The 22,917-nt window shown below is 39.3% G+C and overlaps 1 protein-coding gene across 4 annotated transcripts; it reads left to right on the forward strand.

Annotated features, from left to right (window-relative positions):
* Window positions 1–642: 642 nt before the first annotated feature.
* On the forward strand, window positions 643–21,642 carry ASRGL1 (asparaginase and isoaspartyl peptidase 1). 4 transcript variants are annotated; one of them, XM_040060232.1, is made up of 8 exons: window positions 643–748; window positions 1,725–1,846; window positions 2,233–2,501; window positions 6,228–6,370; window positions 11,359–11,513; window positions 15,881–15,999; window positions 17,811–17,921; window positions 20,560–21,642. In XM_040060232.1, the coding sequence occupies exons 3-8, from the start codon at window positions 2,315–2,317 to the stop codon at window positions 20,793–20,795; spliced, it is 951 nt and encodes a 316-aa protein (XP_039916166.1). In that variant the 5' UTR covers window positions 643–748; window positions 1,725–1,846; window positions 2,233–2,314; the 3' UTR covers window positions 20,796–21,642. The 4 variants fall into 4 exon arrangements, with proteins under 4 accessions (XP_039916166.1, XP_039916165.1, XP_039916167.1 ...); XM_040060231.2 differs by lacking the exon at window positions 643–748 and adding an exon at window positions 1,080–1,204; XM_040060233.2 differs by lacking the exon at window positions 643–748 and adding an exon at window positions 1,254–1,333.
* The last annotated feature ends 1,275 nt before the right edge of the window (window positions 21,643–22,917 follow it).

The following is a 22,917-nucleotide window of genomic DNA, read 5'->3' on the forward strand; positions in this document are numbered from 1 at the left end:
CACATTGCCATAAATCCTTGCCATTTTGCACAGCCATGTCGCCTCTGCGTCCCGAGTGGACACAGCAGGCTGCATTCACTGTCTCCCTGCAGCCCGAAATACAACACCTCAACAGGCAAGGGAGCAGAGAGGCGGTCAGCAAAGCAGGGATGGTTGAGGAAGGCCGGATGTATGCCAGTAGTTTGTACAAATTTCTCAACAAATGTTGAGAAATCTTTGTTTACCCTTCTAGTTGCACAGGTAAGGGAGTTCAGAATTAAATTGCGGGGTTTTTTTCATAAACACTATTTTTTACTTTTCAGAAAGAACCTTTAGCAGCTCTGCTTTTAGTTAACTACTCTTTGTTCCACCAGGAATGTATCATTAGAAATAAAACAAACATCAAGCTCAGTACTTGTCTTTGCCATCAGTTTGGGAACAGCGTGGCAACATACAGCTTATCCTCACCTACATATATACATATACACACATATACATATATACATTTATACATACATACATATGTGTGTGTATATATATGTATGTGTGTGTATATATACATGTGTGTGTGTGTGTGTGTGTGTGTGTGTGTGTGTGTGTGTGTGTGTGTATATGTATAAATTGTAGTCTATGGAAATCTGCGTGGGATGTGCGCGATGATCCCCACAGACCGAAGCTCCCTCGGCCTACAGCTCCTTTCAGCTTCCAGAACTCCACGGGCAGCGCGAGCTTTGGGAACGGGAATCACCCGGCGCGGCCAGAGGGCAGGGTGGGCACCGGGGCGTGCTGCTGGGGATCGATTTAGGGGAGAGGTGCCGCTTTTCTAATTTAACTCCAGGGAAAATCAAGCGGTGCCAGGCGGTGAGCTGGTGGGACAGCGCGGCTGTTGCCGCGCACTGGGCGGCGGCGGCAGCACGGCGGCTGAGGGGGGTGCCATGCCGGGATGAGCCCGTGGCGGCGACACCCACTGCCGACAGCCCAGGCCCGGGCCGCGCTGCCCCGCGGTCGGCCCCAGCGGCGGGCGGGGCGGGACCGCGGGGTGCGAGCGCCAGCGGCCGCCATGTTGGGTGCGGGCACGGCCGGGCGCAGCCGGGGGCGCCATGTTTGTTAAGGGCGGCTGCCGGCAGAGAGTCCCTGGGCCTGCGGCGCCCCGCACTGCCGCGGGCACACGCACGGGAGCACGCCCAGGGCGGCCGTGGGTCACAGCAAAGACGAGGCGATCCAGGTGGGATCTGAGCCCGCACTCCGCGGGAACGCCGGGGCGGGCGGGAGAGCGGCGCGGGCCCGCCCGCCCTGAGCGGAGGTGCCGCCTCGGAGCGGGCAGGGCTGGGTCTACGGCCGAGGGTAGCCTGGGGTAAGGGAAGAGCGTAGCTGCTGGCTGAAATAAAAGCCTGAACTTTGCGCCTCGCTTACGGGATGCTGTGCCCCGCAGCGGCCCCGGCTGGGATTTCCTCTGCTCCCCACCCGCTGCCGTCGCGGCCCGCCTCCCCTGGGGCAGCAGGAGTGCGAGGGACCAGAGGAGTGCGAGAGGCTCTGTTGGAAGGGTTTGCCCGTAGGATGAGAGGAAGGGCTGTTGTTGTATTCTATTCGTCACAGGCTCCAAAAATAGCCGCCCCCGAGAAACTTTTCACGAGGGGAGTTTTCTCTTTGAGGTGCCCCAGATTTCAGTGGGAGATGAGTTAACTGCCCGTGATTTTCATCACCGAAGATGTGTAGCAACTAGCAACAATCTCTTTTGCTCGCAGGAGACTATGAGCAGTTACAACAAGGTGTTGGCTGCCAGGTGTGAATGAACACCTTGTTTTCCTGGTCGAAGTTCGACATATTGCAAGAGGTCAGAGGTCTGGGATCCAGGTGGTTGAGCTAGGTAAGCCTTTAACTCGGGTCGGGTCAGATGCCTTTCCTTATTACTGGTGATATTACTGTACTCTGGCAACAGGCTACTCATCTAAAACAAAGGGCAGTTAGCAGGTATAAGGGTTACTCAAATGCAAGTTCCCAGGTAATGTATTATCACCAGACAGGGTTCATACTAAACAACGAGATTGTAGAGTAACTTAGCCTGAAAAGGGGCCGTTCTGTGCCACTTGACCCCGACCCTTCCTCAAAGCGAGGCTGGCCTCAGAGTTGCACCAAGTTGCCTTGTCCACGCTGAATTAGAAGCTCCTCCATGTGAGTACTTGGCTTCCCAGAAGGTAAAATTGTAGCAAACTACCCATATGTGTTACCTAACCTCAACCACTCTCCATGTAGAAAGAGGCACGTGCTGAAGGCTGCCCTTTCCAATCGACTGAGCTGTGTGCACAGCTGAAAGCCTGGGGAGGAACTGGGCAGGATGAAGCCTGTCATCGTGGTGCATGGCGGAGCTGGCCGAATCTTCAAAGAACGAGAAGAGGGATGTCGTGCTGGTGTTGTCAGAGCTGCGCTGAGAGGTTATGGTGTCCTGAAGCGGGGAGGCAGTGCCGTAGATGCAGTTGAGGAGGCAGTACGGTCAATGGAAGATGATCCTCATTTTAATGCAGGTAACTTTTTAAAAAATTAAGTGGGCTTAGAATCATATTATATTTTAAGTGTTTTGCCCTGATGCTTCTGAAAATCCTAGCTTGTATTATTAATATTATTGTGTTATGATTGATTTATGTACATTGCAGTGGAGTATATAGTAGTGTCGAAAAATAGGTGATTTCTCAGCATGTTACGTACTGTAGTTTCTCATGAGTACACTTAGGAAGATGAGTTATGTTTTTCCCATTCTTCAGTGTTATGTATCTGCCATTTAATTTGTGTAGTGCTGTTTTACTTTTCTGTAAATCTTCTGTTACTGTGCTATGTATATCCAGTTTTAAGACATGGACTTTTACGGAATATGCGTTAGGTTAATGTGCCTCTTTAAGGCATTTAGATATACCTTGCAGCATTGTTTATTCCTGAGTGCTTGACCTTTACCTATTGCCACAGAAATACTGGTGTTGGGGATTTTAGGTGTTTTTCTCTTCATTAATGCTTGCAATTACTTATTTTGTAAATAATACTAGAGAAGCAATGCATTAATGGTATATGAGTCATGTAATAAGGATTTCCTAATCAGTAATGTGAATTAATGTTAGTGCTGGTAATCAGATACTTTCTCCTCTTCTTAGGACCACAGGTTTATTATTTTGAAGAATTTCAGCAAAAATATTTCCCCATTCCCACCATGGTATGTCAGAAAAGAACATGGAATGAAATACCTGTTGGTGCTCAGTATTTTAGATAACATAGCTGTTAGTTATGTACTCAGTTAGTTTGCAGAGGTTCATTTGTTCCATCTCACCTTGCAGCCAAGAGCAGCTTTTATTTAATATGAAACTTTCATTGTTTTATTATTTTATTGGGTTGAACATTTTGATTTCTAGAGCATTCAAGCTGAAATCGTGAAGTGAATCGTGAAGTGGACTTGAAGGTGTACTTTTGTACACTCAGCATCAGGGCGGCATTCTCTCATTTAACTTTTACTTGAGCCTTCACCCATTGTTCAGGTTTGACTACGATGATCTAAGTGGCAAGTAGTCTGTTACAGATATATCTAATTGTGTTAGTACTCATTAGCTACAGCTGCTCTCAGAATCTGGCAAAGATGAGCTGAAAGCTATGTGAAAAGGACCCTGATTGCAGTGGCTGTTTAAAACTCACTCTGTAGTATTTATCTTCATAAAAGGATAAAATCAGTTTTGCTGTAATATTTTCTAGGCAAACACTGACATTGCTAAGAGACAGCAATAAAGATGGGGAAGAATGGGCAGAACAATCAAGGTGTGTCCTTTTTTGCATGATAGGGTGTAGCCATGCTCTGTAGGGTCATCTTGATGTAGGCTTGATGCAAGGGCTCAGAAGCTATACTGGTGTATAAAATTACCATTTTAGTGACTCGTGCAGCATAATAAAGTCATCAAGTTCTTCTCGTGGTGTGGTTATACTTCTGTGTGATACTTTGGCTAGCAGCATGAGCCAGCCTGGCGTGAGTACTCCCAGTATGAGAACTGACGCACTCTTGATCCTTGCATGCACTTTCCTATGCAGCCTTTGCAGGACAGAGGGCAGATCTGTCTATCCACAGATAGAGGGCATTGGAGTACACCTCTCAGTAGCCCAGCTGTGATTAGGCTGATGTCAAACATGTTGATTATTTGTTTCATACTCTGTTCTGTCTTCTGTTGTCTGTCTCTTGTTTTCCCAGCCCTTTGCTTAATAAATAAGCCAAAAACTTTCTTTTCTCAGCACTGCTGCCAATGAATACCATGGCCTCACAGGCTGGTAGTGCCTACACATTGGTTTGGAAGGCAGGTAAAAAGGTAGCCTGTAGACACAGAAGGAAGGATTCATCCTGCCTGAGCTCTCTTGAAGTTCAGTAACTAGCTCTGCCGTGGTGTACAGACTTTTCACGGTGATTAGTGGAATGAGAAAAGTTGGCTATACAGCTCTCAAAGCTGTAGGAGCTGTGGATGCCCCATCCCTGCAAGCGTTCAAGGCCAGGTTGGATCGGGCCCTGAGCAACCTGATCTAGTGGGTGGCATCCCTGCCTATGGAAGGGGGTTGGCACTGGATGATCTTTAAGGTCCTTTCCAACCCGGCCTTTCTGTGAGTCTATGGCAAGACGGATTATTTGTTCTTAGAAGGCACCTGTCTCTTTTTGCCAGTTGTAAAAGGAAAAAAAAAGCCTTCTTTTTTAGAAAGCTGCCTTTGATTACAGAAACTGTCTGCAACTGTTTTCTGCTCAGTAAATTTTAGAAAATTCTAAAGTGTATCGTATGAGGTATGTCCAGTAGACTTGGGATAATCTTCATGCAGTGATGAAGGGGCCTTGTTGAGTTTTCCCTGTAACCATGGTTCTGGTCACTGATGCTTGAGAAAGGGGTACCCTAGTTCTAGTGGGAATTTTGTGATGACAGGTTAGAAAGCCTAACCTTGTCAAAGGAAATTAAAAGAGCGTGGCAAGGTTTAGCTGAGAAAACAATTCCTTACCAGCATAAGGAAAAGCAGGAAGAATGATGTCAACGTGGACAGCACAAAGCAATTAACCTGTAAGCTCTTTACAGATCAGTCTAGAAATTTACATATTGTGAGTGATGCAGGACTGAACTGTGGAGTAATTTATGCAGTTGGAGACAGGTGAAAAATAACTTTGGGGGGCGCGTCTGTATGTAGTAGGGGCAGTTTTTGAGATTACAAGAGGAGGATTACAGGATTTAGCTACCTTCCATCACAGAGGATTTAATTTCATATATTCAGGTCTGAACTACATTGGTGTAGAAGTTTTATGTCAGTTATTAACAGGTTTCTGGACTGCTTTAATGTTGGTTTAACAGAAAGGAGAAAAACCCTACTAGATTAGTTATGTACAATGCTCAGGTCTTTTAACCTAACGTACTGTGTAAATCTGCCATGTTTTTGTTTGGTTTTTTACGTCTTTTCAGGTTTAGTGTTCACTATCTGTTTTAGCAAGGCTTGTGCACTTGATGACTTGCAACCTGTTACTCCTCTGTGGTACAATTATTGGCATAATTTAAAAAAAAAACCAAACACATTCTATTTGCATTGTCTCATTTTGTATGTTGATTATTTTCAATTAGGTTAGTGATAGCATTTATAATTACAGAAGAAGATAACTACCTGATGTTTTATTACATTTTTTAAAATTACTTTATATACCGTTTTTATATGGTAATGGAAGAACTTGTTATTTCAAGCTTTTGCTACAATAGTGAGGGGGCACTTACTCTGCTCCATTAATTTTGGCAGTTTCTTGGGGTGCCATGTGATGTTCATCTGTTGATAGAATCAAAGCTATACTATTACTTTGGGTGGTGTTGTGTCCTCGTTTGGGAAAACTGTGAAGGCAAAATAATTTTATACACTTAAAAGTGATCTGGGAATAAAGAATTCTCGTCATTATGGTTTGTTGATTTAACTTTAATACCAAGTATATAATTTAGATGGGATTGGAAGTGTGTTTTTCGTCTTATTAAAAAATAAAACTCAGTTTTCAAGTAGATGTTGTACTCTGTGAGACTTCTGTTAATGGCTGGATTTTGTGGTTATACTCAGTGTTTCTGCTGTATTTGGGAGATACTTCCAGTAAGTCAGCGAAGTGGGAAAGAGAAAGGTTGCTTGATGAGAGCTTACAACTGAATCATCTGTGTGGTTAGCTTTTAATGACTTTTTCTTGTGCCCCCTAATTTTTTTTTTTTTTTTTTTCAATTTGTCTTTAGGTTGTGGATCTGTTCTAAATGAAAAAGGTGAAGTAGAAATGGATGCCATTATTATGGATGGAAAAAATTTAGACTCTGGAGCAGTATCTGCAGTTAAGTGCGTAGCAAACCCAATAAAACTTGCTCGACTTGTTATGGAAAAGGTATGCTGATTATCTATTTGAGTATGCAGCATTTTCCTTTCCTTTGAACTTCATCTAGTGTATTGATACGCCTCAACGATAATGTTTGTGTAGTGCTTTAAAGCAGCAAGGAAGGGAGAAATGGATTGGAGTGTTTGGAAACTATGGTCATGACCATGAAGCACTTACTTTAAGGGTTTTTGAGAAATATTTATAAACAATAGCATTCTAAGGAAACATAACTTGACATATACATTATAGTCTCCTGTGGTTCCGCTGTTGGTATTCAAGGGGTTTTTTTTTGTTTCTGACTTGTTTTTTTGAAGAGCGTTTATGTTGTCACAGAGTGTTGTGCTCGATCTTGCAAGATTAAAGTTAGGTAAGACACTGTTCACTTTGCAGTGATATGGAACTGAATTAAATGACCCAGTTACATATTTGGCTGTGTAATGCACTCCTATGTTGTTCTGGGTAGTCTTCTCCATTGTGACCTGATCAGGTGGTAGCGCCAGTACAGCTGCAATCTTCCACTGGGAAAAGCTAACATTAGCTCTGTGTGGTGCTGACAGATTTTCCAAGATAATCAAATTTATCAGGGCAGTGAAATAATACTTGACCTTCTATATAAAATCAATCCCACCTTACTCCAGTAAGAAGTCAATCTCATATTTGCCACAGCAGACTTCTCTTATTTTTCAGATATGGTGCAATTGATCTATGTCAGGATGGGAGTAAGTGACCTGTGTGAGATCTGTGTCTGTTTTACTATTACGAGGCTGACAGTGATCAAAACGTTTGTCCTGTCTTTGGAGTTTATATTTTCATCCTACTAGTGCAGCTGCCCCATTGCTGAAAAAGTTCATATTTATAAAACCACTTATTAATAAAGAAGACATATGTTTCTTTAACCTTTTAAAGTGGCTTTTGAGGAAACAAAACCTCTTTTGGTGATCTATAAAGATGATTGACATTTATCTTGTCCTCAATGGCCTCCAAAGCAGATAGAATTTCTTCATGTTCTTAATTGAAAGATAGTTCTGCTTAAAGGTCAGAACATTTCACTAAAATATTGAATATAAATATTGATTTTAGTGAAATGCATGTCTACTAGAAAAAAATGTTAGAACTTCTGATGAATAAGGATTTTTTCTTTCATATGGATTTTATTTTGTTATTAACTAGATCAGTAAATAAGTACAGGTGGCAGACAGCTTCACATGACAAAATTTGAGAATAAAGATGAAGGGTTGGGGAGAGATGTGTTTAGCATGTCTCTAGTTAAGGTGAATGTTGTATTTTATTTTCTTCTGTAGAGAACTTATTTTACTGCCTACTGCTTACTTCTTATTCCAGAATCACTGATTTATTTTCTTTGTTGTCTTGTCCGTGAAAATAATCCCATTTAAGTCAATAAAAATAAGGTCAAAACAACTGCTGGATTTTGAGAATATAACTTTGCAAAGTGTGCTTTAAAAATAAAACAAGAAACCCCAAACTAGCAAATAGACGGCCTTCTCCTATGTCTTGTCTATTACATTGTCTTTCTTGTCATTGCATGGTGCTTCTGGTGTTCAAAAGTGTTGAGGGTAAATTTGAAATGAAATCATAAAATTCTACTATACAGGACCAAGTATAATGGTGTAGCCCTAACACTGTGACATTTTGTGGTAAAGGTATTAATCTTTGCCATGAAGCAAAAAAATCAGTGCTCTTGATGGTAGATTTCAAATGTAAACGTTGGCCTAAATTGCTTGATGCGTCTTGAAATGAGTTTCTATGCTTCTCCATTTCCCGTAAATGGGAATACCAAGCGATGCTGCTCCTCTGCTCATTGTTGCCCACCTGTTCATCTTGGACGGGAATTTTGGGACACCGACCCAGGGCATTTCCCAGTACTTTTCATTGTGTGTTTTGTTCTACTATGCTTAATTTAAAAACATTTTTAACTGTGTGACTTGGGGGTAATAAGGGAGGTTTTCCTGGGGTCTTAAGTTTGTATGCATAATTCCCAGTGGTTTTGAGATGCCTTAATGCCATAAAGAATTTTGAGACATGCACCTCCCGAAAACAAGCCAACCCACCAACACTATCCTGTACGTCTGCTTGTAATGGTTTTTCCATCCTATTATGAAACAGTGTGGGCTCCATCTGGTGGCCAGAGTAGCTCCTCTAGGTTGTTGTTGAAACACGTTTGTCTTTTTTGGCTGTCACTCTCCCGCTGGGCTCAAACTTGTCCAAATTCATGGAGTAGAAAAAAGGAGGGCACCAGAATAATTTCCATTCATGAATTACTGTACTGTTGTTCACAGGAGCTTCTAGAGCTGGAAGACTTTTAGTACATTGACTAATGTAACACATTCTTGAAAAAGCAGTTAAATTTCTGTTGAATTATTCCTGTTTGTATTGAACATAAATAGAATGATACATTGAAATGATTTTTTTTTTTTTTTTTTTTTTTAAATTTGGGGCATGTAACCCTTCTCAGCCCATTCATTAGATGGGCTTCTCATGAACATTAGAGCACTAATTCATTGGTATATGTAAGTTGTGTATGTTTTCCCCTATTCTTATTCTGCAGGGCTTTATATTAGGGCAAAAGAGAATTTAGCATAGAACATAGATTTCTTGAGGCAAAGGACCAGGGTTTTTTTTCTGTGCTGCCAGAATTGTTAAATAAAGAACTGCAATGGTCTGGACTTTAGGCCAGGCAGAAATTTGGGGTATTTTCCCGATTTCTGGTGAAATTAACTAAAAGCACTAGCACTTGTTGCTTATTTGTGAGATCTCTTGAACTCTTTTCTTGTCCTTTTACTTTATGTAAATGTCTTCCAGAAAAAGTAGGCACTTTGCATTAGCAAACATATTACTGAAACTGAAGAATGGAAGAATGAGACAGAAAAATGTGCTTTTGCACTGTTGACAGTGTTCTACTAGTTCTTTTGATTTACAACATCTGCTTAAGAGAATGACGAAAATCACCTTAAGATGACATCTTTTCAGCAAGGACTGAAAAAGAAGGAAAAAAAAACCCCAAGCACAAAGTCCTAACATAGAAGTTTATTTATCAATACACAAGTATTTCCTGTTTGCGTAGCCTAGAAAGGTGCATATGTTATGCAAATTTGCATATGGGATGGAGTCCTATGAAATTTTTTTTAGAAATTGTTTCCATTTTTTATAATAAAACTTTATTTTTTTTAAACTTATTTAAAGGATTATATAGTCTTATTTGCTGAAGAAAGCCAGAGATGGTGAACGCAGCCTTCTGGTACAGATCAAGACAAAAGCAAATTTTAAATTTCCTATAAAAACCCACCAAACAACAAAAAACCCCCAACCCACCAATAAAACCCAAAACCCTTTTGAATATTCTATTGTATGCTTCTCATGGGTTAGTGGTAGTGGCAGAGGGGGGCAGTATTGCACAAAGAAGTTGGCTCTCAAGTCAAAGAACGCTGCTCGCTAGTTTTACTGGAAAGAGGTCGGTTTTGCATCGTCTCTTACTATGGTAACAGCATTCAGCATGAAAGCCTGATGTCTGCTTTCACATATGCAGGAGACTTCTTCCTTGTCACCCTTAGTATTCCCTAAAGCATACTCTCATGAATTAAAGATCAATTAAAAAGGCATTTAAATTTTCAGAGATGTTTGATACCGGGGCTGCAACATCAGAAGTGTTTCTAAAGTGTAGTCCTCTGTCCCTGTCCAAAGGGCTTAGTGCAGAGGCTGTAATAGGCTTACGTAGAGATCAGTGTTTCTGGCTTGGGGAAGAGGCTTGTCTGGAATCCTTTAAAACAATGCAGTTGGTCATTGTAGTAAGTACTTGTCATTGCTTTAGACATCAACAGCAGTTGATGGTCTGCAGCATCTTAACCTGAAGCTTTGAGACTGTAAAAGTCCTCCAGAATGTAGCATGATACAGAAATACCCAACCTCTGCTGTCCTTGCTTCTGGCCGAGAGCTGGGACTGTGCCACATGGGTGCTTTGCAAGGCTCTGCAGGCCTGCTGCCTCCAGCATCATGTGGTTCTGTTTGGACCTCAGCTGGTCTGGTGTGCTGTGCTGCTGCATGGACAGAAAGGCTTGCTGTGTCTTAGGTGCTCTGCTCTGAAATTGTTCTGTGCTGTATAGTCACACCACCACTTCTCTAAAATGTTCCTGATGAGCAATTGACAGCTGTGTAATTGTGCAAGAAGCTGCTGCTTACTTTTTGCCACATTAAAACAAACAAACAAAAAATCAGATTTCAGAGCTACTACTAAAGAATAAGGATTAATTAAACAAATTTATCTGGCCAGTTTCTCAAAAATATGAATTAACCAACTCTACAGACTTTGAAGTATGGAATTAACTAAGGTTGTTGAATTAAAATCTGGTTTGAAGAGCTTTGTAAATAAGGGAATCAAAATAGAACTTTCAAGTATTATTAGACGAGAGTAAACATTTTTTGGTCAAACCCATTAGAAAGTATTCTGTTGTTAAATTTCATCCTCTGAGTTAATAAGAATAGCGGTTTGTTGAAGGAACTATTTAAAATGAAATTGTTCAGCTGATGATAAGGAACATTTTAGTTGTATGCTATTTACATTTGTTGGTTATTTTACTAGGTGTAATGCCTTTAAATGGGATTTTATTTAGCATTCTTTTGAATAAAAGCTTTCTAAAACTCTTAGTTAACTGGACAAAACAGTTAGTTATGTAATAATTTGCTGATTCATTTGAAACAGTACAAACCAGTTACATACAAATTTACCGATTTTTCTTCTCCCATTATAGTAAGTGTTAAATAGGTAAGTACAATTCTTTTCTATTGATGGTTAAATTTTGTGGTTTGGAGAACTGAAAGCTTTTTCAGCTATAGTGGAAGGTGATATGGACAGAAGTTTACAAATTTTATTTTAAAAATTTCTAATTTTCTTTGTGTGGATACTTCTAAAAATAGCAGTTATACAAAACTGCTCAGTACAAGACAAAACAAGAATTGTCAATGAATCTCTTGTCTTTCTGCAGACAAAGCACATGCTGCTGACTGACCATGGTGCACACCTGTTTGCTCAGGCCATGGGTATTCCTGAAATTCCAGGGGAGAAACTTATAACTGAGAGATCCCGGGAGAGATGGAGGAAGAACCTTGAGCCAGATTCCAACCCTCAAGAGTTTCAGAAGTAGGTAAAATATAATTTATTTTTAAATTTGGGTGATTTAATTCGTGCTATCTGGTTACCAAAAAAAAACCCCAACAACCCCAAAAAACAAACAAACAAACAACCCCCCCAAACAAACAAACAAACAAAAACCCTCAAAAGAAAGCCAAACCCCCTAAATGAACAAAGTGACCAAGAAAAACAAAACACCAAACAAATAAACACAAACCTTGAAGGCTTGTATTCCAAATATTATGTGGTTTTATACAGCTGTTACAGTATGTCTTTGCTGAAAGCAGTAGAAAATCAAGCTTTCAATGAATTTGCTTAAACTTAAATGACTGGAACAAATTTGATGAAACTTGTTGCTGCTTAAGGTTGTTGGTCACTTTGACAATAGCATAAGTTTTGTGGCTTTGTTGGAGAACAAAGTTAGAACTTGTTACTGCTCTTAAAATTATCAGTTACAGAAGTGCATAGTATAGCTTTAACAAAAGCAAGTATTATTTGCATAGTTTTTTTCTGTGGAGGAACTGGTTTTAAAAAATTCTCCAGTGTACAAACTAAAACAAGTTAATTTAAAAGAAAAAACCAAAAACCCAAGAAAGCTGATCTTGGTTAAGTAGATAATCAATTTTGTCTTTAAATTGGATTAGATAGTTGAACGACATCAGACTTTGACCAGTAATTGCTTCTGAGTGGTGATTGGGGCTGTTGGTTATGAAAAGGAATGAAAAAGAATGAACAAGTTTAGTAGTGGGTGGGAAAAAAGATGCTGGATGGTATTTCCCAACAGCAAAATGAACATCACTTGGAAAACAACCCAGTCTCATATAAAGTAGAGGGTAAGGTGAGGTGGACAGTAAAGGAATAAAAAATATCAGGTGTCAAGATTTTTTTCTGTGCCTCTAAATTATTTTGAGCTTCCATTTGTACATCCATGGTTGTGGTGCAGGAAAACACTGTATTGCGTTACATAAATGCTGTATTATGTGCTGTTCATCTGTTTTGTGAAACAGGAGTAATGGCAGGAGCAGAGCTGAATCTGTAGATCAGAAGGAGGAAATTTCTTCTGTGAGCATATTAATTAAAGTCCCTGAAATGAGGCTATAAATTACAATCTATATGTTACTTTCAGTAAATTTCTAGAAGGAAAAACAAAGTAATTGTTTGAGACAAGAATAAATATGGTCACGTAAACAAAGTGGTGGTGTTCCTTGACCATGAAGTCTTGGTCATAGTTTGTCTTGTACCAAACAGAAGTTTGGGGTTTTTTTTATCTATGGTCTGTCCAAGGACTGTGTGGTATTATCATACATTGCAAAGAATTTTGAGATGGTGTGTGTAGCCACCAGTGCCTCTTGTTCTCTTGAACATATGAATTGGAATAGCATGGCATTTAAGTATTAATTCATTCATTCCTCATAACTGCTTCTTTTTTTTTTTTGTTTTGTTTGTTTGGTTTGGTTTGGTTTGGGTTTGTTTTTGTTTTTGTTTTTTCCTGTAGACAGTGTTAGGATTCTTCAGTTTCAGCATGGACTTCTTCTGGAATATCTGTTAATAAAATGCTTGTATTTCTGAAAGGCTGAAGACTTTTTTTTTTGTCTTGGTCATGCTGTTCTTTTTCTGAAAACCAAGCCATCAGCTCAAATTCACAAAATTGAAAATTGGTGGGGTTTTTTTTTTTTTTGTTTGTTTTTGTTTTTTTAATGCAAACCCATTTCATTCTGTATCACATGTGGAATGTTCTTTTTCCCTGTTATGTCCACAGTGATTATGCAGAAACTTGCCTGAGGAGAATAGACAGAAGGTGAAGTAGTATTAGTCAGAGGCAACATAATACCAGATCATGCTGGGAATTTGAAGGTTGGTGTATATTTTACTTCCAGTCCCCTGATCCTCACAGTGTGGGATACCTGTGGGATACCCTGGGGTTTCATAGGCTTTGCAGATGAAGTCTGGTGTCTCCATAAGAGATACCTTTCTCCTCTGCTGGTTAGAAGCCTGCATTGATTTATGCTGACAGCTTTGGATGCTGTTGTGTGTACAACATTCCACCTTGCACACCTTTTGCCGAGAACAAGGCATGATTTGATTTATCTGCAGTTTCACACTGCAAAGACTCTGGCAATACCCTTGTTAAGAATTACTGGAGTTTGCCTGAGAATCCCACAGAAAGGGTATTGAGTCTGGCTGTAAGGCAGTAAATGGGCTCCTAGCCCCACTAGTGAATCACACTGCTAGAGTAACTTGAGGAGGTATTAGCTAACAAGAACCCTAACAACAATAAACCTCACTACTGATGCAGGGCTGAGAGACAAAATAGCAGGCAACTCATTAGTAAGTGGGGATAGTGTAAGTGCATGTCGCTTCATGGCTATTGGATAATGAAAGATTTAGACAAAAGGGAATGAGCAAATCCAAATAATACATTCTGTATCACAGTATATGAAGTATATAGGAATAATCCTTGAGTGAAAATATCCCTAATAACATCCTCTGGTATACCACAGGTACTTGTTGAGGTGCTTGCTACTGTCCATAACTAAAAACAGATGGTTATGATTTGATAGCAGTTTTGTCTTCCTTTTTGATGTTTTGGAGTCAACTAGCCATGCAAAAAAATTTATTTGTGTCTTCTTTGCCTTTGCTCTGAAGATGATTAAAGGAAAGGTTACACTGAAGCAGTCAAAATGGGACTGTAAGAAATCAAGCGTAGTTGTCTATTTGCTCCGCTGCAGATGAAGTGTGTTGGGCACATTCACTTTTGGTATTTGTTGCCAGTTGTGCTCTCATACCAAAACAAGTAATTACCGCCTGTGTCATCTGTGTGCTTTTATTTTTGCAGTTGCTTAAGGTAAATACTTATCTAAGAAAATGTACATCTGGGTACATCTTTCCGAAATTCTCAGGAGGCTCTAACTTTGGTTGAAAGGTGCTACATGAATGTGCAAGGGAGTACTGAATTTACTAATGTTCTTTTCAGCAAATCATTTGTAACAGATGGATGGGTGGGAAGCCCATCTGCACCGTCATACCAGTTTGAGATGAGGTCCGTCTCTACATAAATGTCAGAGCAGCCTATAAGGCCTGTGATTCATCAGTCAACTTTGAATTGCTGTGAATGAAGTGTAGGGACTGACAGTATGATATTTTACATAAGAAGGAGGGAACAGGAAGTTGGGTCTCTGAGAAACTGGCTGTGGGTTTCAAGGTACACAAAGACTTTGACTTAATTAGCTTAGATTTTGCAGAGCTCTAGAGAAACCCTCACCAGTGCCCAGGCAAATTTGAAAGGTATTCCTTTCCCACTTACCTGTTGGGTAGTTCCTTGAAGGATTGTTACAAATTATTTTCCTTTGTGGAGGGATTTAGATTATTTGGGGGTTTGAATACTTCTCCTAGTCACGTACTCGTTTATGTTCCTAAGTGAATTGCTAAGACTGAAATATATGGATATTTAAACTGTTGCTTCTCAGTAATGTCTCACTTCTCTGTGCAGCAACTATTACAGTGTGTCAGGACAGGCTGTTTTTTTCTTCTTTTTTTTTTTTTTTTTTTTTCCCCATACTCAACTAGACGTGTATATTTGAAGCAGGCTATTGTATGTGTCTGTGTTGAAGAAATAGAGATATAGTTGAGACTTCTGTTTTCTTCAGTGCCTGGAGATTTTTTAAACCAATGTGCAGTTTCAGCAGTCTACTGACCAAGTGATTTAAACCTCAAGATTACGTAGCTACAGAGTACAAAGACTAAAGTATGTCTTAATGATGCATTGTGAGCAATACTAGTTGAAAGGAAAATAAATAAGCTTTTTTTTATAGCATTCAAACACTAAGGGGAGTAAGGAAAAGGAAAGAGGAGGAACAGGAAGGAAATGATTCAGTGCATGCATAACATTACTGTCCTTTTCTGTATTCACTCATTTACGTGCATTGTCATTAATAATTCCGGTTAACCTCCTGTTGAGACAGTGGAGCCAATTGTTGCATCTTTGAGTTGCCATTTAGGGGAAAGTTGTGTGTCAGTTTGTGTGCCAGCCAAAAAACTACTGCAGAACTATAATGACTAGAAGTATTTCTGCCCTGTGTGCTTTTGTTTTGCGGGTTTTCTTCCTCCCCAAGTTTCCATGCTATGAAAGTAAACAAGTCATGGGGGAAAGATTAAAAAAAAAAAAGTGTTTTCTACTCTGTTAAATAAAAAGCTTGTGAGAATTGTTGCATGTTTCTTGTTATTTTTCTAATGAGAAGCATGGCAAAAATAGTTTTATGATGAGCAGTAATTCTGCTGTAGAAATCTTCTTTAAAGCTACCTGGGAAATAAAGGCAACGTGCTTTGGCAGGTATACTTTAATTCTGTCCAATTTTGTGAACTGTTTTTCTTGGCAGAGACCTTGGAACAGTCGGTGCTGTTGCTATAGACAGTGAAGGCAATGTAGCTTGTGCAACATCCACAGGAGGACTCTCTAACAAACTGATTGGCCGTGTTGGTGACACAGCATGCATAGGTATGTGGTGTGGGATCTTTTACTTTTGGGGTGTATCTCATTTAAAGAAAGAAAAAAAAGTATTACAGTTCTCCTTTTCATTAGTGAAACAAAGCATAAATACTAGTCCATCTGAAATGGAGGTCTAACATTCAAATCTGTCAAAGCTGAAGCTCCTTATAGCATGGAGATTTGCAAGAAAGTATTGGGAGTTCTGTGTGGAAAATGGGGATGGGAGTTTGTTTTTTCTGCCCTTACTTCAATGCTAACACCTATGTTTTTGTTGATTTTGATAAAGCTCTCCTTTTTTATGGCTCTGCTTCCACTAAGTCAAAAAGTGTAGCCTGTTCCCTATTAAGATGCTGTTTCCTTGATACTTAAGGAAGTAGGTGCAATTGCAATTACTACTTGTATCAGTGAGCAAGAATTATAAAGTGACTCGCAGCTTTGAGTAAATTCCTGTCCTTGAGAGAGCCTTGATAAGACTGTCTCAGAACCTAATAGATGTGGTGTGGAATAAAGGAAATATTTTAAGAGATCTCTTATCCAAGTATAAAGAGACACTTGAAATCCTTCCCACAGTCGTCTTCCTCTCATGAAATAGACTTGCCATTTGATTGCTTCAGGGTTCTGCCATACAGCTGGGATTTGGAAAATAATTATTTTTAGTAAAACATGTTCCAAACTCAAATAGTGTTGCTGTTGGCAATATATGATTATTATAAAACTGTCTTTCTTTTGCATGTAAAGTTGCTGACTTTGGATTTTGGATTTTTACTATGGTTTTCAGGTTTGTGTCTGGCTGCAACCTTCTGACTACAAATACCCTTCTCCTGTGTAGATCATGTTCAGTGTTCTTATAGCTTGGGACATGGGTTTGTGAAGGACAAATGAAACTGGGCACTTTTGAGCATATTGGTTGCAACTTTTGGTCTCACAAGGCATCTTCAGGATTTGATACAGATGTCAGCTGAGCTTTTAAACATCAGAGGCTTTGGTAAGGGGGCATTGACTTATTATGGCAGTGTTTTTCTACATGTTACTCAGAGTCCATTAAAATGGTCTGATCAAGAAAGTACAGAAGGGAACAAACTTTCATTGCTCTTCTAAAGCCTCTATCCCCTCCCCCAGTACCTTGTTTATAATGCTGTGTTATGTTTCTTCCTAGCTCCTGGGAAATATTTTTCTTAGGAGATGTGTTAGAAATATTGGTATTGTGCAAGCAGAAGCTTGGTGGAGAGCAGGGTTTGGACTGTGCCGGCAAAACAAGGATGGGAGAAAAAAAAGGGGGGGAAGGGGAGTTCAACAGAAGAAACACTCTGCTTGTGGTGAAGACTTCGAAGATTCTTCAGGGGCTTTGTGAAGTTTTACTAGAGCCTATTCTCTTCAAATCTCTTAGGTGCTGTGGAGAGTAAATGCCCCTCAAACTGGTCAGCTCACGAATGTCCTCACTAGATAGATCTTACTTCTTGATATGACCTGGCAGTCTGGGTCCCGACGCTATCTTGCTGATCTCCAGTATACCCTCCCTTGCTGTTACTGGAAAATATTTTTGCTCATTCCTATGGAGTGTTGGCCTGCTTCTGCCTCTTGTATACAAATAGATCACTAGTCTTCTCTCTCAGCTTGGCAACCGACTTGCTCCAACTTTCACATGTTTTACTTTTCAAGTTGTGGCAGAAATGAGAAAGAGACTTTACTGACACTTTGCTCTCAGAAATACACAGAGCTAATGGACCTAAAGGAAGAAATGTTTGGTACCTATGTTAAACCATGCAGGGCTTTTATGCTGTATTACAGAATATTGCCTTCTTTTTTTTCCCTTTGAAAAGGAAGTGGAGGTTATGCTGACAATCATTCTGGTGCCACTTCAACCACAGGACATGGGGAGAGCATTATGAAAGTGGTCTTAGCCCGACTGATTCTCTATCACATGGAGCAAGGTATATTCCAGACTTCCTATAATCTGAAATAATGTCGATAGAAAACATTTCCTAATTACAGGTTTCAGTATATATACCGTCATCCTAGAACAGTTGTCAGAAGAGTTGCTCTCAAGGGTATATGGGTGGGTTAAAACAAAAATTTTAAAAACAAAACAAAGTACTAAATTATTCATAAAGCCAAAATAGCTGAGGTGAACAGAATTATCTCTCCTGCCTGATTCTGAATCCTGCTTTAGATCAGTGTACATTGAAAGACATTACTCTCTACTTTGTTTAATGGAAGTTCTCTTTAGTAATTTTTTCCCAATTATAAACTAAAATTCTGTGAACAAGAAAAAGAAAACAAGTAAAAGTAAGATATATTTAAAGGAGCCGTAAGGGAGGGCTAGAAACAGATAACTGGAGCTGAAAGTATGGTATATTGCCTTTCTAATGAACTGTGAATGTTTTTATTGTAGCAACTCTGATTACAGCAACAGATATTATTATAAGACTTTTTAACCATGATTTCAATTTAGATTTTGTTTTGGAAAATATACTAAACTGACTGGGTGGGTATGTGGTAAACAGCTGACACAGTATGTCTTATATGACTGTAATACAATCTGACTGTGGGGGTGACCCTTTGTAGCTTTACCTTCATGACTTAGTTTGTCATCTAAACCCTTGATTATGTTACAGCCTGTAAGCATAGCCAGACAACATACTTGTGTTGCATGCAGTTCAAGAATCATTAATAGAGATATCACCATTATTTTTAGAAAGCTGTAGCTTTGGGGCAGTACAGTGTAACTTTCTTTGAGATCAAGCAAAGTGGAAATAGTTGGAAAACATTCAATTTACATTTTCATTGGAGAAGCATTAAGTAGAGAGACAAGTAACAGCTGCAAATATTTTTGTTGTGCTTTATAGGGCTGTTTGCATCTAATGGGTGCATTTCTCTAAATCTCACAGCTGATGTGACAGTTTCAGCATAAAATACAACCTACAGATTATTTCCCAAAGCTCTTAACACGTTGTGCTCTCCCTTTACTCTCTAAATTACATCTCTAGGTATTCAATTTGTGAACAGCTTTCTAAGCTCTTGTCTAAACTGTGTAAACCAGTTTCTTCTCTGGCTTGAAGTTAATTGCATTGCAAGACTTATGCATTGATAGTAGTTATCTGGCTTGTGATTAATCAGTTTGAAAGGCAAATGAATTTCAAAAAGTTTATTAGAAAAAGAGAAAAAGAAAATGAACCCACATGTATTCATGTCGAATTGGTTTGCACTTGTTCACCCTGCCCATGCTTGCTTTACCTTCATTCATCCGGCCCAGAAGTACAACTCAGCTGCCAGGCAAACACGTCAGCAATTAGATTCCCCCCCAGCCCCTCCTCCCAGCATGTTTCCATGAAGGCACTGAAAAGAAACCCTCACATTATTATAGCTTTTTGATTCCTTGAACAGTGAGCTGAAGTTGCATGTGTAAGAACAACTGTAGAGCCCTCATAATTCTGTTCAGCTATTCGGTAATTCGCATACTAAATATCCTCTTTTGGACAAATGCTGAAAAATTTACTTCTATATTTCAGGAGTGAATTGCTTTGCCAGTTTTAACAGCTGTTGGAATTTCAGTCTTATGGTGACAGCTGTTGTCTTGGTGAAAAATCAAACAGTGAAATACTGACCCTTTGAAGACAGTGCCACTGACTTGAATAGTCACAGTGTCACCCGCGTGTCAGAGTAAGGAGCTTTATCCTGTCAGTCACCAGTGCTGTGAATAATTCTGATGCTGCTGGTTTTATTTGGTTTTAACTCAAAATTTCCAGGGAAGGCATGAAGGTCAGGTTTTGTTCCATTACCTAAGCTGCATAACATTACTGAGGATCTATGTCTTACGGTAATTAGGTCAAGCCAATTGCATTCCTGAATGTATACTTAAACTTGTAGTGAAAAATATTTTGCAGCTATTACAGGTCTATGTGTATGATGCACCTATCAAATTTGATTTATTTAGAAAATACTTCTATTAATATGAATCAAGTAATGAAAAGCTCAAGTTGCATTGCTGGTCCTTTGTCTGATGTCTAGTACATTGAGACCTCATTTTGCCTGATGGTTTCAGAAGTTTCAGGAAGAGTCATGCTGATGTCTGCTTTTGATAAATTATGACAATGTGTAATACGTGCTTTGAGTTCTGTTGCAGCCAGTGGAACTAGAACAGAGATAATGACTGAAATTTTTGATTGTTTTGATGTGTGTTTTTCCAAATTGTAAACGTTTTAGATCTAGCTTGTCACAAACCTTTGATGGAAACCTTGCGGATTGGCATTTTTTCCAGTCAGATGATGGCATAAGAAATGGTGTGTCCTGAACATAGAGTTTGTGAGATAGTTTGTATTAAACACTGAAATTGAATCAAAATCTGAAGCTATGTAAATAAATACTTGGAGCAGTACCACACCATAGCAGCTCTTTGCAACTATCCAGAGCATTTCCAGAAATGCTTCCTTTGTTAGACTGGAAATTTCATGCTTATTTAGTTGAAAGAGAAGTTTGATTTGACTGGTTCCATGGGGCGGAGTGAAATTTTAAGAGAATATTAAAACTGTCAGGGCAGGTACTATGAAGTTACTCTGTTTTTCTTTTCAGGCATGTCACCAGAGGTAGCAGCGGACACTGCATTAGACTACATGAAGACACGAGTTGGGGGTTTGGGGGGTGTCATTGTTGTCAACAAGGCAGGAGAGTGGGCAGCAAGATTCTCCACCAAGCAAATGTCCTGGGCTACTGTAAAGGATGACAACCTCCATTATGGCATTTATGCTGGGGAGAAGCATGTAAAATCTGTTGATGAAGCACTTGAATCTGAAAGGGAGGGATTCTAAGAATGAAGAAAGTTGACTGAGAGAAGAATGAAGATCTCCAGTTTTTGCTGGAGGACAATGAGAGTTAATTTTGTCTTTCTCAAAGATCTTTTGGTTCACGGGCATTACCGTATTTACAGTCAAAAAAAATTCTGGACATAGTTCTTTAGTGGACATATATATATGTTTAGTCTTTTGATACCTTTGTGAAGTCAGATCCTCCTTTTTTAGATAAGAAAGAGAATGGTCTGTAGGTTCCTTGGTTAGCTTGCCTTAATCTTACATTAAATGGAGCCTGAGTTTCAGTATTAGAGGAACTCCTTTCCACATCTGTTCTCAGAGACTGCTGCCAGGATGATTTGAGAGAAAAATACCTATTAATTAAAAGCTGAATTTTGAAAATTCAGAGTCTTTTGAGCAGCCATCTCATGGTAACAGCTTGCTAATGGTGAGTGAAATACCACCGAAGAGTTAAGATAAAAATCGTTCTCACAGGCTTGAGGTAACTTGTCACAGGATATAATGAAGTAAAGAAAGGAACTTTCTCCAGAGAAGGGAAAGCTGATGCTAAGGAGCTGTATTCCATTCCCTGACCTCTGACTGGAAATCACAACCAAGTAGGCTACAGGCTTTCAAATGGTATGTGGACATTTAATGGTAAGATGCAATGGTTGTAATATCTGGGGTAGTAGTAAAGAAGGTCAAGCTTTCAATAAAAATAACAGCAATCTTTTGTACTCAAATGCAAAGGTGATCAGCACCTTTTAAGTCAAAACATTAGACAGAGATGCTTATTAACTGGAAAAATAATTATCTGAAAGTGATCAAAGCAAGTTGTACTAAACTAAATAAAACTGCCTGTTAACAAGCTTCTTGTGTGAAGTCTGAAACACTCTTCAGAGATTTTCCTTTTTAAAAAAATTGAGTCTATGTTACTTCTAACACATTTTCTTCATTAAGATTTTGTATTTTTAAAAGAAAGAGAAAAAATCCTTTTTTATTTTTTGACTCAAATACATAATTTTTTTTGTTAAGAACTATAATAATTTTATGCATTTCAGCTGGTGACTAGATTTTCTCTTGCATGCCATCATTCTGTTCCCTTCACAAGATAGCCCAAATAAACATAACAAAAAAATCTTAAATCATGGTTTGAAACTACTCATAGCTGTGTCCCAACTACAATAAGCTGTATTACTGAGTTGGCACATACAGAATAGTAGGTTGCCAAGACTGTCTTAATTTGCTCTATACTTTGATCCATGATTTCTTGGATGTTGCAGATGATTGGATGGGGACAGCGATGGTTCAAGAGATGGCAGATGCAAAACATGGAGTACTTATGCACTTTTTTCAACAGGAGATCACATTGAAAATGGCTGCTACCTGATCATCAGAAGCTCATAAGACAATAACAGTTATTCTGATGTCCTCATTGGTAGAAAAAAGTAGCCTTCTATTGAGTAAAAATTAATTCATTTCCCCTTCTGTTCATTAGATACCAATCCTGCAGGGCCGGGCTTTTCTCTGGGAGTAAAAAAAAAAAAAACCACAAACAAAAAACCAGGCAGCTTCATTTCCAAAATCCATTTGAAGTATTTGTCACCAATAATCTTCTTTATCTTACCTGTCCCTAGGGAAAGATAAAATTGGGGACAGGCAATAGAAAAATAACCTCCATGAGTTCAGCCAAATTTCACTTTGCAGCATTGCTTTAATGAAATTGCTCAATGGAGTTTTTTTTAAATGAAAAATAATCCAACTTGAATATGTTTTGTAGAGCTAAATGGCGATGCATGTAGGCATGGATGTAGGCTATATACAAGAACGTGAATACCTTGTCATACATACTGGCTTTGTCAGATGAAAGAGTGCATAGAAGGCAAACTCCTCATAACTTTCCCTTTGCTTGAAAAGCTGGAAGGAGGCGTGTTTACCTGTTACTGCCATAAAAACTGGTGTAACTTCTTTGTAAAGCTGTTTGTATGTTAACATTTTTTGTTCTGTCATGCTCCAAGCTGACAAAAACCCAAATGATGGTTAGTGTAGCAGCAAGCATAAGCTGATACACCTGCTGGGTGGTTGATTGGCAAGGGTTTGATGCTATGCTAACCCCGACAGTTGGCTTTGGGTTAGCTTTGAA

The sequence above is a fragment of the Hirundo rustica genome, chromosome 3, assembly GCF_015227805.2.
Source record: "Hirundo rustica isolate bHirRus1 chromosome 3, bHirRus1.pri.v3, whole genome shotgun sequence".
In the NCBI taxonomy this organism is placed as follows: Eukaryota; Metazoa; Chordata; class Aves; order Passeriformes; family Hirundinidae; genus Hirundo; species Hirundo rustica.

What these genes read in the sequence shown, in the direction of transcription:
- ASRGL1 (XM_040060232.1), top strand. Translation starts at nt 2,315, where the DNA reads ATGAAGCCTGTCATCGTGGTGCATGGCGGAGCTGGCCGAATCTTCAAA. An exon ending in AACCCTCAAGAGTTTCAGAA is followed by an intron (nt 11,514 to 15,880) that starts GTAGGTAAAATA and finishes TTTTCTTGGCAG; the next exon opens with AGACCTTGGAACAGTCGGTG. An exon ending in TGGTGACACAGCATGCATAG is followed by an intron (nt 16,000 to 17,810) that starts GTATGTGGTGTG and finishes CCCTTTGAAAAG; the next exon opens with GAAGTGGAGGTTATGCTGAC.